A 12,349-nucleotide genomic window follows, 5' to 3' on the forward strand; every position below is an offset into this window, starting at 1 on the left:
TAGAAAAATAGCGTCTGCCTTTATTCGAGTCGTTTCCCCTGCCTCACGTGCCATCCCGCGTGCCCCCCCCGGGGCCCCCGGGATCTCCGAGCGCCTGGAGCAGCTGGTCCAGGGTGGGCTGCAGGGCCCGGGACACTTGCTTGGCCCTCTCCCCGAGCCGCCCGGGACCGGGGGCGCCAGGCCCCTGCAGGGTCCCCAGGAAGTCGGGCAGCTGGGAGGGCAGGGAGAAGACCGGTACGCTGCGGAACAGGGCGGGCACGGCACCCGAGTGGAGCAATCCGTCGAAGTAGGCCCCCACGTAGCGGCCGGGCGCCCGGCCCTGCAGGAAGTCGGGCAGCACGCAGCTGAGCGAGGCGGCGAAGGCGTCGTGCGGGCCGTGCGGGGCGGACGCCGACGCCGACGCCGACGCCGCGTCCTGCAGCCACTCGTGGCACAGCGCCACGGCCCCGGGCGAGAAGAGCAGGACCACCACACCGCCCTCCTGCAGGGTCTGGCGCCGCTGCGCGTGGAACCAGGCCAGGGGCCCCTGCGCGCTCAGCTCACGACGGCTCCAAAGGTCCACGGTCACCTGCAGCGGCAGCTGGCACAGCGCTGACGCCAGGGCGCCCACCAGGCGCTCAAAGCCCGAGTCCTCGGCCGAGTAGAGGAGCAGAGCCGCGCGGGCCGTGGCGGCAGCTGCCAGAGAGAACAGAGGGGAAGAGGAGACGTGAGAAGGCCTGAGGCCCGGCCCGCTGGGGGCGGCCCCCCGCCCGGCGCTTGCTCGCACTCACCCCCCGCGCGGAGGTCCTCCTTCAAGAGCCTCAGCCACCCTGTTAGGGGAGAGGGGCGCGGGCGGCCCATGAGCTCGGCCGCCACCTTCTCAAGGGAATTCTCAGGGGCACGCCCAGCCCTGTCCCTGGGGAGTGAGGGGACTAGCGGGTGCTCACCTTTCACGTGGTCCTTCCTGAAAAGGAAGAGAAGGAAAAGCACAGAGGCCAAGAGTAGGCAGGCCAGCCACACCAGGGCCCAGCGCTGGTGAACGTCTAGGAGACCCGGGGGAGAGGACAGGCTGGTTAGATACCTTACCTTTCACCCCACTTCACTAAGGAGAACTCATTTAAAAGATCTCTGAGGCTGCCGTGTGGTGACTGAACTGGATCAGAGAAATGGAGAGATTTGCCCCAAATCCACGGTGTAGAGTGTCAGAGTCAATTATGGACATAGGTCCATCTACTTGGGTGACCCTTGGATAAGTCACTTCATCTTCTGTCTCAGTTTTCACCTCTAAAACTGGATTCACAATAGTACCTTCTTCATAGGGTTGCTGTGAGGACCACCTATATTAATACAAAGTGGAGCGCCTGGGTGGTTCAGTGGTTGAGCATCTGCCTTACGCTCAGGGTGTGATCCGGGGTCCAGGGATTGAGTCCCACATCAGGCTCCTTGTGGGGAGCCTGCTTCTCCCTCTGCCTGTGTCTCTCTGTGTGTCTCTCATGAATAAATAAATAAAATCTTAAAAAAAAATACAAAGCGCTTATGCTGGGCATAGTAAGGGCTCAAATGTCAGGTAATATTGTCTCCTAAGGCTAGGATTGTTGGGCCCTTGACCTCACTGTTTTGATGACTCCTACAGCCTTCTAACTGGTGTCCCTAACCTCTTTTTTGCCTTCAAGTTCTTCACTACATGGCAGGCCCAGAGATCTTTTTAAAATACAAATTCGATTATAGCCTTTCAGGAAGCTCCCACTGCTCTTAATATAAAATCCATTTTCCTAAGGGGCACCTGGATGGCTCAGTTGGTTAAGGGTCAACTCTTGATTTTGGCTTAGGTCATGATCTCAGGGTTGTGAGATCGTGGGTGTGGAGTGTGCTTAAGATTCTCTCTCTCTGCTCCTTCCCCCTCTTTCTCTCTTTAAAAGAAAACAAAACAAAAAACCCAATTCCTTACATCAACTCCCAAGGTCCTAGATAGCCCTGGCATCTTTGGGATAGAGGTTTGCCTTCCAAGTCTGAGGCCTGCCTTCCAAGACACTCCAGCCACACTGGCCACCTTGAAGTTCTCAAAAAAGCCTCTTCCTCCCCTTCACCTAGCTCAGCCTTCAGAACACCCGAAACCTTTTCCTGGCCTCACCCCAATCTAAGTCAGGCCCCCATTATGTGCATTTATGGATATAGACACTTTATAATGAATGCTTCAATAGCTCACATTTACTAAGCGTAAGTGATTGTTTAGCTAATGTCTTCCTAGCCTTCTATGGCTGCAATTGGAGCAGGGATTGTGTCTTTTTGGTGATGCTTGAATCCCTGTAAGCTATCTTATTTTTTGAATGAAGGATGGAATGTCCCTCTGATTGATCTGAGCCAGGGAACGACAAGGCCACTGCATGTGCCCCCCCTAGGAATGTCTAGATGCCAGTCTGGGTACAGAGAGGAAGGGCAGTTCTTGTAATACTCACACTTGTCCATGGGGCAGGCCCATAGTGCTCTCAGCTCATCTTCCCACAGCTGTAAGACACAAACAAAACCAAGGCCACAGCCCCAGAAGTCCCACCAAGTTCTGGCCAGCCTGATCTCCAAATTCCCAGTCTCAACTTTGCACACTTCATACACACACAGGTCCATGAAAGCCACTCTTTGATCATGCTGTGCCTACTCCATGCCAAATCTGGCCCACATGAAATCACCCTTCCTTGAAGCTCTCCCGGGAACCCAGTGCTTAGCACATATGAATTTGGTTCTGTTTACTGTTTTCTAGCCAGCAGTGAGCAACTTGGGAACAGGAACTATATGCTTCTTCAACTCTTGGCTTCCCCAGGGCTGGACACAAAATAAGCAGAAATAGATGATGAGTGGGTACTAGAGGGGCAGTGAGGAGGCCCCTGCCTAGGAAGAGTGAGAGTTTCCCTGGTGCCCTTTTCTAGGCACAGGAAGAGATGGAAGAAGTTAAATACAGACCTTTAGGCCTACTGCCCTTGGGCATTGGCACAGGGCCCTCCTGCCACCTACTCACCTGCAGACACTGGCCTGACTGCAGGTCTTGTAGTAATTGCTCTCCAAGGCGAGCTGCCCTCTGCCAAGCCAAAAGGAGGCTGTCACCTAGGGGCACCACACTTAGGAGACCACCAAGCTGCAGCTGAGCAGAATAGTGGCAGAGTGGGGGGTGGTGCAGGGCTAGAGACTTGTAAGAGGTCCCTGAGAACAGGGCCTGGGTCAGAGTCCACCCCCAAATACCCAGAGACCATCATAGGGCCTGGCACAGAGGAGAAACTGAAAATTTGAAGCCAGATTTGAGATGGAACCAGAAAGGTACATGGAGGAGGGTCCACTCGTCCTCACCGTGGAGGCCTTGCTGAGTAGTGGGGTGCAGCCACTGGGTTCTAAGGCACAGAGTGATCTGTTGTCCTGGAGGCCTCGTGTCTCTACCAGCAGCAGATCATCCTTGAGGGCCCTGAGGGAGTCTGGAAGGGGTGAGAGCCCACTCTGAGTGAGACCCAGCCATGCTGGAGGCTGCCACTTGCTCCTACCCCTTCCCATGCCTGACCTCCACCCCCATGAGCTGGCACTTCCAGGGCTCACCTCTATTGCAATGGCCCTGTCCCAACTTTCCCCAGGCTTCACTCACCAGCCCACAAGCACTCCTGTAGCTGCAGCTTCTCCCAGCTGCTCACCTGCTTAGAAGAAGTGAAGGTTAAAGGCACACAGAAAAGCAAGAGGTATGGCCTCAAGAGAAAAAAAGGACAGTAAGGGGAGGCCTGTTAGGATGTGGGGGGGGGGGGGGGGGGGGGGGGGTCCTGCATTCTGGACCTAATGTTAGGGAGATCAGGGTTCAAGGCTGGGTGATAAGGAGATACTTTATTTTTCTCAGCCTCAACCTCATGAGGGCATCTGATCTGAAGAGCCTTATGACCCTAAATTATCTCCTTTCATGTCTGAAAAGCACTTTATACATTCCCTTCTCATCTAACCACCTTCACCAAAAGGCCTCATCTGACGACTCCACTTCTATACTGTATTATTCACTGAGTCTACCGTCTGTCTTTCTCCATCAGAACATAAGCTCTCTAGAGTGGGTACATGTATTGGTTTTATTCACTACTGTGAAGTAGTTAACTATCATCCTCATTAAACAGATGAGGAGACTGATGTTCAGAGCAGTGAAATGACTTGCTCAGAGTCCCACGGCAGTGCTAAAATAAACAGTACGAATCTCACAGGTAGCCTATAACAACTTTGCTTCCAGTGACCCAAGGATAGAGTGGGTCCAGAAGACAGTGAATTATCGGGGTCCACGTGGGGTCCAGCCCCTTCTTACCTGGACACAGAGGTTGGGGTGGGCATTCAGCAACGGCAACTCAAGTGTCTTCTGTGGAAAAGGGGTAATGGGTGAGGTCAGGAAATGTGACCCCTGGGCTCCCCTTCCTTTCTTGATCCCAGGAGCCTCCCACAACTTCACTTACATTTACAGTGACATTTGCTTGATACAGAGGCGGGACCAGCGACTGGCAGGGGCCCCCACCTGGTGCCTGCCAACATAGAGTGGCCTCAGCAAGCAGTGAGCAGGGTGCATCTAACCGCCAGCCCCGTGGGGGCAGTAGCTGCAGCCGGGCTGCACGCCAGAGGTTCCGGTGTGCCCGAGGGTCTGCAAGGAGAGGGTGGGGTCACTGGTCATGCAGCATGTGGCCACTTGCACCATTCCACCCAGGCCCCAGCCCTGGTCTGCTCACCCTCCCTAAAGGGACAGACGCTTGTCCTGACAGAGTCGGGCTCTAAAGGCCACACCTGGAAAAGAAATAGAGCTCTATTAATCCATTCTACCCAGCTGACCCTCCAGGAGTATGTGCCAGGCCCTCTGCTAGGCACTGGGATGCATTCATTCAACTAATATTTCATCAACACTTGCCCAGTCTTTTCCCCTTTGTAAAGCCCTAGAGTTGCACACTTTTATTTTTCCAGCAAATCCTATGCCATTATCTACCAACACCTTAATTCAACAGACTTTTAATGAGTACCTACTCTGTGTCTTAGCACTAGGGGTGTTGATAACTAAATCCATAGTCATTTTGTGTGAACCTACTATATGCTGGGTACTGTGCTAAGACATTCATTTATTCATTTATTTTTCCAGTAGAATATATATGTATTTTTTTTATAATATCACTTGGAAGGATTTTTTTTTAATTTTTTTTATGATAGTCACACAGAGAGAGAGAGAGGCAGAGACATAGGCAGAGGGAGAAGCAGGCTCCATGCACCGGGAGCCTGACGTGGGATTCGATTCCAGGTCTCCAGGATCGCGCCCTGGGCCAAAGGCAGGCGCTAAACCGCTGCGCCATCCAGGGATCCCAATATATATGTATTTTTTTTTAATTTTTATTTATTTATGATAGTCACACACACAGAGAGAGAGAGAGAGAGAGAGGCAGAGAGAGAGAAGCAGGGTCCACGCACTGGGAGCCCGACGTGGGATTCGATCCCAGGTCTCCAGGATCACGCCCTGGGCCAAAGGCAGGCGCTAAACCGCTGCACCACCCAGGGATCCCTATATACGTATTTTTAAAGTAAACTCTACCCACAGTGTGGTGCTCAATCTCATAACCCTGAGATCAAGAGTCACAAGATCTTTTGACTGAGCCAGCCAGGTACCTCATTTGTTTCAATAAACTTTTATTTTTTAAAAGATCTTATTTATTTATTCATGAGAGACACAGAGAGAGAGGCAGAAACAGGCCCCATGCATGGAGCCTGACTCAGGACTTGATCCCAGGTCTCCAGGATCATGCCCTGGGCTGAAGGCAGCGCTAAACCGCTGAGCACCCAGGCTGCCCACTTTCAATAAACTTTTAAAGCAGCTCTATTCTGTACTTAGCCCTGTGGTAAGCAGTATAGATAATACATTAATTTATTCAGCAAACTTTTAATTAAGAACACCTACTATGTGGCAGGCATTGTGCTTGGCAGTAAGGATGTTTATATCACAGCAAACATTTCATGAACATCTGTTGTGTGTCCTATCATAGTGTGTTTGTAGAGTTTCATTCATTCATTCATTCCTTCCTTCCTTTAACAGATTTCTTTTTAAGATTGTATTTATTCATGAGAGAGAGGGAGGCAGAGACAGAAGCAGGCTCCATGCAGGGAGCCTGATGGGACTCGATCCTGGGTCTCCAGGATCAGGCCCTGGGCCGAAGGCAGCGCTAAACCGCTAAGCCACCCGGGCAGCCCCCTTTAACAGATTTAATTAGCACCTACTACATTCCAGGTAGGAATTGTGCAAGGCTCTGAGGGAGTTACTAAATTTGAATTAGGTATTATTTCCTTGTCATCAAGAAAATTACAAAGTCACATTTGTAGTAAGGATAAAAAATGTATATAAATTAACAAATTGATCACTCATTTATTGAGCACCTATTGTGTGCAAGAAGATGCCCAAATGAGAAAGGAAGTGATAAATGAACAAGAAAAGACAGAAGTGCAAGAAGACTGGAAGAAAGGAGAGGCCACACAGTTGAAGAAAAGCTTTGGGAAGCTCTGAGGTAACATTTGAGCTGGAAGGATTTGGTTGTATAGAAAAGAAGTGAAGGCATTTCAGGTAGTGGAAATGACAGGTGTTCATGTTAGAGATAAAATAGATAGGACCTGATCACCATATAAATGTGCAATCAGAAGAGGAAAGAGAGACACCTGGCTAATTCAGTTGGTAGAACATGCAACACTTGATCTCAAGGTTGTTAAGTTCAAGCCCCATGCTGGGTGTAAAGATTACTTAAAAATAAAATCTAAAAAAAAAAAAAAAAAAAAAGAAGAGGGATGCCTGGGTGGCCCAGAGGTTGAGCATCTGCCTTCTGCTCAGGGCGTGATCCCGGGTCCAAGGATAGAGATCCGCATCAGGCTCCCTGTGGGGAGCCTGCTTCTCCCTCTGCCTGTGTCTCTGCTTCTCTCTGTGTGTCTCCCATGAATAAATAAAATCTTTTAAAAAATTAAATAAATAAAAATAAGGAGGAGGAAGAGGAGAAAGAGCCAACATATAGAAGCCTAGATACTTCCTTTTATAAAATCTCCATAAGGCTGGTATTGTTATTCCCATTTACAGACTCAGAGAGGTGAAGTGACTTGCACAAAGCCACACAGTTAGCAAATGGCAACAGTCAGGATTCAAACCAGTCTGAGTTCACAGCACATGCTGTGTTTTCCAGAGGAGCACAAAGAAGCAATTGGAGGAGAAGGGGAAGGCCTCAAGGAAGAGGTGACATTTGAATGGGGCCATGAGGGCAGCCCCGCTGGCACAGGGATTTAGCGCCGCCTGCAGCCTGGGGTGTGATCCCCTGCAGCCTGGGGTGTGATCCCGGAGACCCAGGATTGAATCCCATGTCGGGCTCCCTGCATGGAGCCCGCTTTTCCCTCTGCCTGTGTCTCTGCCTCTCTCTCTCTCTCTCTCTCTCTCTCTCTGTGTGTGTCTCTATGAATAAATAAATAAATCTTTAAAAAGAATGGGGCCATGAAGCATGAGTAGGAGTCCTGGTGCATAGAGGCTCATGAAGAACATTCAGAGCTTGCAATAGGCAGAAGACACAGCAGCAAAGGTCAAGAAAGGGCTAGTCACCTTAGGGAGAAAGAGTTCCCATCTCAAAGAGGAGTGTGGAGGATGGTGAGACAAGGAAGGTAAAGGCCACCTCCCTCATCAATGCCACAACCCCCTTCCCCTGGCACCTAGCTGCACTCTTTTCTTACCTGAATACAAAGGCAAGGAAACAGGTCTGTGTGGTTCAAGGTAATGGTCTGTGGCCCAGTCTGTGGGACAAACAGAAGGCGAGAAGTTGGAGAAGATGAGGAGGAGGAAGGCTGGAAGCCAGACTTGAGGAAACCAGGCAGGCAGCTGTTCCCCCACCAGTGTTTCTTGCTTTGGGTGTGGGTTGCTGTATCCTCTTCAAGGATCCCCTTTGATGATGCACTCACATCCTTAGCCTGGGCATCAGCCTACGGTGGGAATGGACTTAGGGAGGCAGAGCCCTCACCAGGTTTCTGTGCCACCAGGGTTTTGTAGGGCCCTGGATTTGGTTCCAGTACAGGGAGAGGCCAAAGCGCTGCTCCTCAGAGACATCCAGCACCAGGTATACATCATCACCATCAGCAGACACATTGAGCCAGGGCAGGGCTGTGGGGGGATGCAAAGAGAAACTTCTTTCACCCTTTTTCTATACTCAGCCCTGGTCATATCCCTCCAACTGACCCTTTGGAGTTTCCTTCAAATCCCTGAGACTGGAAGGCCCTTGGAGGGCAGAGATCTCAGACCAGACTTTGTCCCTAGCAGCCAGCCCAGTATCTTGAAACAACTCTTCTCCCTCTGCAGCCAGAAGGATCCTATAAACACTGTAAGATAAATCATGCTTCTCTGCTCAGAAACTTCTGATGAGCTCCCCAAATTACTCCCAGAGTAAAAGCCAGGGTCCTTACAATGGCTTGCAAGATCCTACCTGTTCTAACCTCATTTCCTAGCACTCTTGTCCTTAATTAATCTGCTGCAAACACACTGCCCTCTTTACTAATACTTAAACATACCGGATACATTCCTGCTTCAGGCCTTTGCACTGGCTGTTCCCTCTGCATATGGAATGTTTTTCCCTCAGATACCCACTTGGCTCCTCCCATACCTCCTTCAGCTGTTTACTCACTAGAGTGAGGCCATCCTTGACTGCTGCAACTCCCAACTCCTTTATCTTCCTTCCCTTTCCCCAAATTTTCTCCATAGCACCAATTACGTCTTACTGCATAGTTCACATCTCCCATGTGTTTATTGTGTCCTCCACCACCTGTACCCTGACCTTGACTTCCATTTAGAATGTTAGCTCTGTAAGTCCGGGATTTTTGTCAGTTTTGTTTATTGGTTTATCTTTACTGCCTAGGACTATTCCTTGGGCAGAGTCGCTGCTCAATAAGTATCTGTTGAACAGGGACACCTGGGTGGCTTAGTCAGTTAAGCATCTGCCTTAGGCTCAGCTCATGATCTTGGGGTCCTGGGATTGAGCCCTGCTTCGGACTCCCTGCTCAGTAGGTCTGCTTCTCCCTCCCCCTCCATCCCTCCCCCTGGGTTGTGCTCTCTCGCTCTCTCTCTCTCAAATGAATAAATAAAATCTTTTAAAATAAATGTCTGTTGAATAAATGAACCAGTGTCTACTGAATGAATGAGTGCACTTAACACTTTTTTTTTTAAGATTTTATTTATTTATTCATGAGAGATACAGAGAGAGAGGCAGAGACATAGACAGAGGGAGAAGCAGGCTCCTCACAGGGAGCCCGATGTGGGACTCGATCCCCAGACCCGGGATCACACCCGAGCCAAAGGCAGACACTAAACTGCTGAGTTACCCAGGCGTCCCAACACACTTTTCTATATGTATCTTATACCACAGTAAAAAATAAAATACAATATGAAAAGTGAACAAAGTGAAGATAAAATTCAAATAGTGCCTAGGAAAAAATCATCAGACCCTTGACTTTCCTAACCTTTATTTTATGGTTTAATATTATTTTTATTTTGATATATGGTGGTAGTTGGGTGTACCATAATCTTAACAATGCTTTGGGCCTCTAGATGTTCCTCATACTAATAAATAAATCTGTTATAAAGAGTGAGAGATTTACCTTCATGTTCCCAATGCCTGGCACAGAATAGGAGCTACTGCAGTTATGTGTGATGAATGAATGAGCTCTATGAGCATCTGGATTGTGGGAAGCCCAGACCTGAAGCCACCTCCAGGGTCCTTCACACTCTAGACCCTGCCCCTCCCTCCTTCCAGCCCCACTGGCCATAGCCCCTACCCCAGCAGCTCTGGATGCTGTCCCGGACTTCGAGCCCCTTGCAGTCTGGGGAGAGATCACAGAAAATCCTCCAGTGGGACCAGGAGCCAAAGATAGAAAGGGGGCAATCCAACCCATGGGGAGCACTGGAAAGGGCTCCTTATCCCCTAAATACCAACCCATCTATCCAATGCCCAAAGCACCTTCCTCAGGCACTGGGAAGTAATATCACCTGAGGAGAGGAGACAAGAGGGATAGATTCTGGGGAGGATGGGAGCTCAGACCTCTGCCTGAGAGTGGATGGGACTAGGTAGGGGGTGAAAGCAGAATGGCAAAGGTCAGAGGGGAAAGAGACTAGAGGGGCCAGGACTCAGGGTCCCTGAAGCTCTGGGGCACTTACCAGGCAACTGCTGTGTGAAGTTGAGTTCTTTCTGGTACCTGGGCTGAGTGTAGGACCAGATTCGCACCTCAGCCCCCAGAGCAGCCTCAAAGCAGTCAAATACTACAGAGCCCTGTGAGGAGAGGAGTGGTGGATGGCTGGGGGTATAGGCTCAGAATACAGGCCAAGGGCTCTGAGCTCCTCCATGGGCAGCTCCACTCCCCTCCCCCCAAGCCAATGACTCTATACTGTACAGCCCCAAATTCTCCCATTAATGTTTCCTTTAAAGGCCTCTAGTTCTAAAGCACACATCCTCAGTAGGGGAGGGATAAGGGCCCTCGATATCTGAGTCCCTGCCCCCACCTCTGCTGTCCTGAACCATGTGGCCAAAGCTAAGGTGATCAGATACCCCAATACAGATGTGGGATGCCACTTCCCACAGCCAATGCCCTAGTGGTCCTCACAACTGCCCTTTGAGGTGGGCCAGCAGATTTTCTGCCGTTCTACAATTTTCAAGGCAAGAGGATATTGGCTAGGAGCTGGGGGCATGAGGGAAAGTCAAGGGTTTGCGTGATTTGGCCCAAGTGAAGTTACACCTTCCAAACACATGTGGCCTCCTGAAGTAGGGAGAAGCCCCAACACCCTGCACCACGGTATATACACAGGGCAGACATAGTATTGCAAAAAGTCCAGAGAAGTGGATCCAGCCCACAGACCTCCCCAGTCCAACCTCAGTTTCTGTCTCTGGAAAATGAGGGTAATAATAAAGCCTAGTTCAGGCGTACTTTTGAAGATTACAAAAGAAAGTGAAAATTAAATTTCCTGAAACCCTTCAGAGCTGGGCATTACACCAGGCGTTTTACACATACCAGCTCATCTACTTTTCACAACAGCCATATGAGGTAGGACTATTATTATTTCCATTTTACAGATAGGAAAAAAGAAGCATAAAGGGCTGAAAGAGCTTGCCTGAAGCCCCGCCAGTCAGTACACAGAGATAACACACACAGAGATAACACATACAAGAGGACTTCACAGATGTCATATTTAGAAGATAGTCATTGCTATTATTATTAATTCGCATACCACAGACTGACCAGGCTGCACGAGGGCAGCAGGCACTTGCACCTCCAGCAGGACGCACCGTGCAGTGGGGTAGGCCTGGAAGGAGAGCACCACTTGGGCCTGGAGAAAGGCTGTGAGCAACAGGGTGGGGCACCGGTCAGCCCAGAGGCCTTGGGCAAGGCCCTGGCTAGGGGCAGTTGGGCCAGCTGGGTTGTCCTCACCATTCCTAGGCTCCTCCAGTTCTGGATCAGCTGCTCTTCCAAACTTGTCCTCATCTTTAGGCTCTTCCCAGTGGCCTAGAAGGAGCCGAGAACAAGGCCCAGGTCAGGCCCCAGCTCTGGGCTGGCCTTGGGCTTGGTTTCCTTCCTGAAAGCCCAGTGCTGGGAAGGAGGGGCCAGGCCTGGGGCCTGGGGGGTAGACAGGGAGACCAGGCTGACCTGGGGGTCCTATGACCAGTGTTCTCCAGGAGAATACTGAGGATGCACAGGACTGCCTGACCAACTCCTCAGCCCTTGTGCCCATCCAGACGTGCTGACATGTGCACATTACAGTTGGGAAATATAATGCTCACCATGCACAGCCAAGTGGATGGCCACACGCACACAGAGGTCACAGTCAGTCTCCTGGTAGCACCTCAACACCAGCTCTGTCTGCAGGCGTGTGGGCACCAGCACAGGGCCTGGGGCAGACACGATGCTCCCAGGCAGGCAGAGTACGTCACCATCTGCGCATGAAAGGTGGTGGGAACTAAAGCTGTTCATAATGCAGAGGTTAGTTGTACCTGACACCCCCAGAAGGCCAAGGGGTTTGGGGCTCTTCCCAGGCTGTGGGTGGGTGGTGAGGGCATGCAACTGGAACATCACCCCTCCCTTCCACCAACCTGGACAGTTCTTTTCTTTCTAACAGTAGGGCTACTCACCCCAGAGGTGGCAGGAAAGGCCCTGGGAAGGAGATAAAGACAGTCAGAGTTCACACCGTGAAATCTAGACATTTCTCCCTGCCTGATATCCCTGCCCACCCTTCTGGGCCTCCTCATTCAAGCCCCTCCCAGAAGACAAACCCAGGTCTTGCCCCCTCCTCATTCTTCTCTTATCCCATCAGCACCAGACAGACCAGCCAGGGCAGTTCTGG

The 12,349-nt window shown here is 50.7% G+C and overlaps 2 protein-coding genes across 18 annotated transcripts in view; both read right to left on the reverse strand.

Moving 5' to 3' along the window:
- The window catches only part of IL17RC (interleukin 17 receptor C), a 13,753-nt gene continuing 1,404 nt past the window's right edge, over positions 1-12,349 (reverse strand). Inside the window, exons 2-19 of one of the 5 annotated variants that reach the window (XM_038565696.1) lie at positions 12,138-12,159; positions 11,790-11,942; positions 11,440-11,514; positions 11,240-11,349; positions 10,175-10,286; positions 9,796-9,840; positions 7,992-8,131; positions 7,708-7,767; positions 4,704-4,758; positions 4,437-4,618; positions 4,292-4,342; positions 3,602-3,647; positions 3,316-3,437; positions 2,990-3,049; positions 2,436-2,484; positions 927-1,022; positions 771-809; positions 1-675 (exon numbers count right to left, since the gene is read on the reverse strand). In XM_038565696.1, coding sequence (XP_038421624.1) covers positions 44-675; positions 771-809; positions 927-1,022; positions 2,436-2,484; positions 2,990-3,049; positions 3,316-3,437; positions 3,602-3,647; positions 4,292-4,342; positions 4,437-4,618; positions 4,704-4,758; positions 7,708-7,767; positions 7,992-8,131; positions 9,796-9,840; positions 10,175-10,286; positions 11,240-11,349; positions 11,440-11,514; positions 11,790-11,942; positions 12,138-12,159 — 2,049 coding nt within the window. In that variant the 3' untranslated portion in view covers positions 1-43. The remainder of the gene's footprint in view (positions 676-770; positions 810-926; positions 1,023-2,435; positions 2,485-2,989; positions 3,050-3,315; positions 3,438-3,601; positions 3,648-4,291; positions 4,343-4,436; positions 4,619-4,703; positions 4,759-7,707; positions 7,768-7,991; positions 8,132-9,795; positions 9,841-10,174; positions 10,287-11,239; positions 11,350-11,439; positions 11,515-11,789; positions 11,943-12,137; positions 12,160-12,349) is intronic. The other 4 variants (XM_038565698.1, XM_038565699.1, XM_038565697.1 and 1 more) reach the window with 4 other exon arrangements.
- The window catches only part of IL17RE (interleukin 17 receptor E), a 21,640-nt gene continuing 21,113 nt past the window's right edge, over positions 11,823-12,349 (reverse strand). For all 13 annotated transcript variants that reach the window (XM_038565692.1, XM_038565690.1, XM_038565682.1 and 10 more), the window contains 2 exons: positions 12,138-12,159; positions 11,823-11,942 (listed from right to left, as the gene is read on the reverse strand). The gene's annotated coding sequence lies outside the window, so the exon portion shown is untranslated. The remainder of the gene's footprint in view (positions 11,943-12,137; positions 12,160-12,349) is intronic.

This window comes from Canis lupus, chromosome 20 (assembly GCF_011100685.1).
Source record: "Canis lupus familiaris isolate Mischka breed German Shepherd chromosome 20, alternate assembly UU_Cfam_GSD_1.0, whole genome shotgun sequence".
NCBI classification, from domain to species: Eukaryota; Metazoa; Chordata; class Mammalia; order Carnivora; family Canidae; genus Canis; species Canis lupus.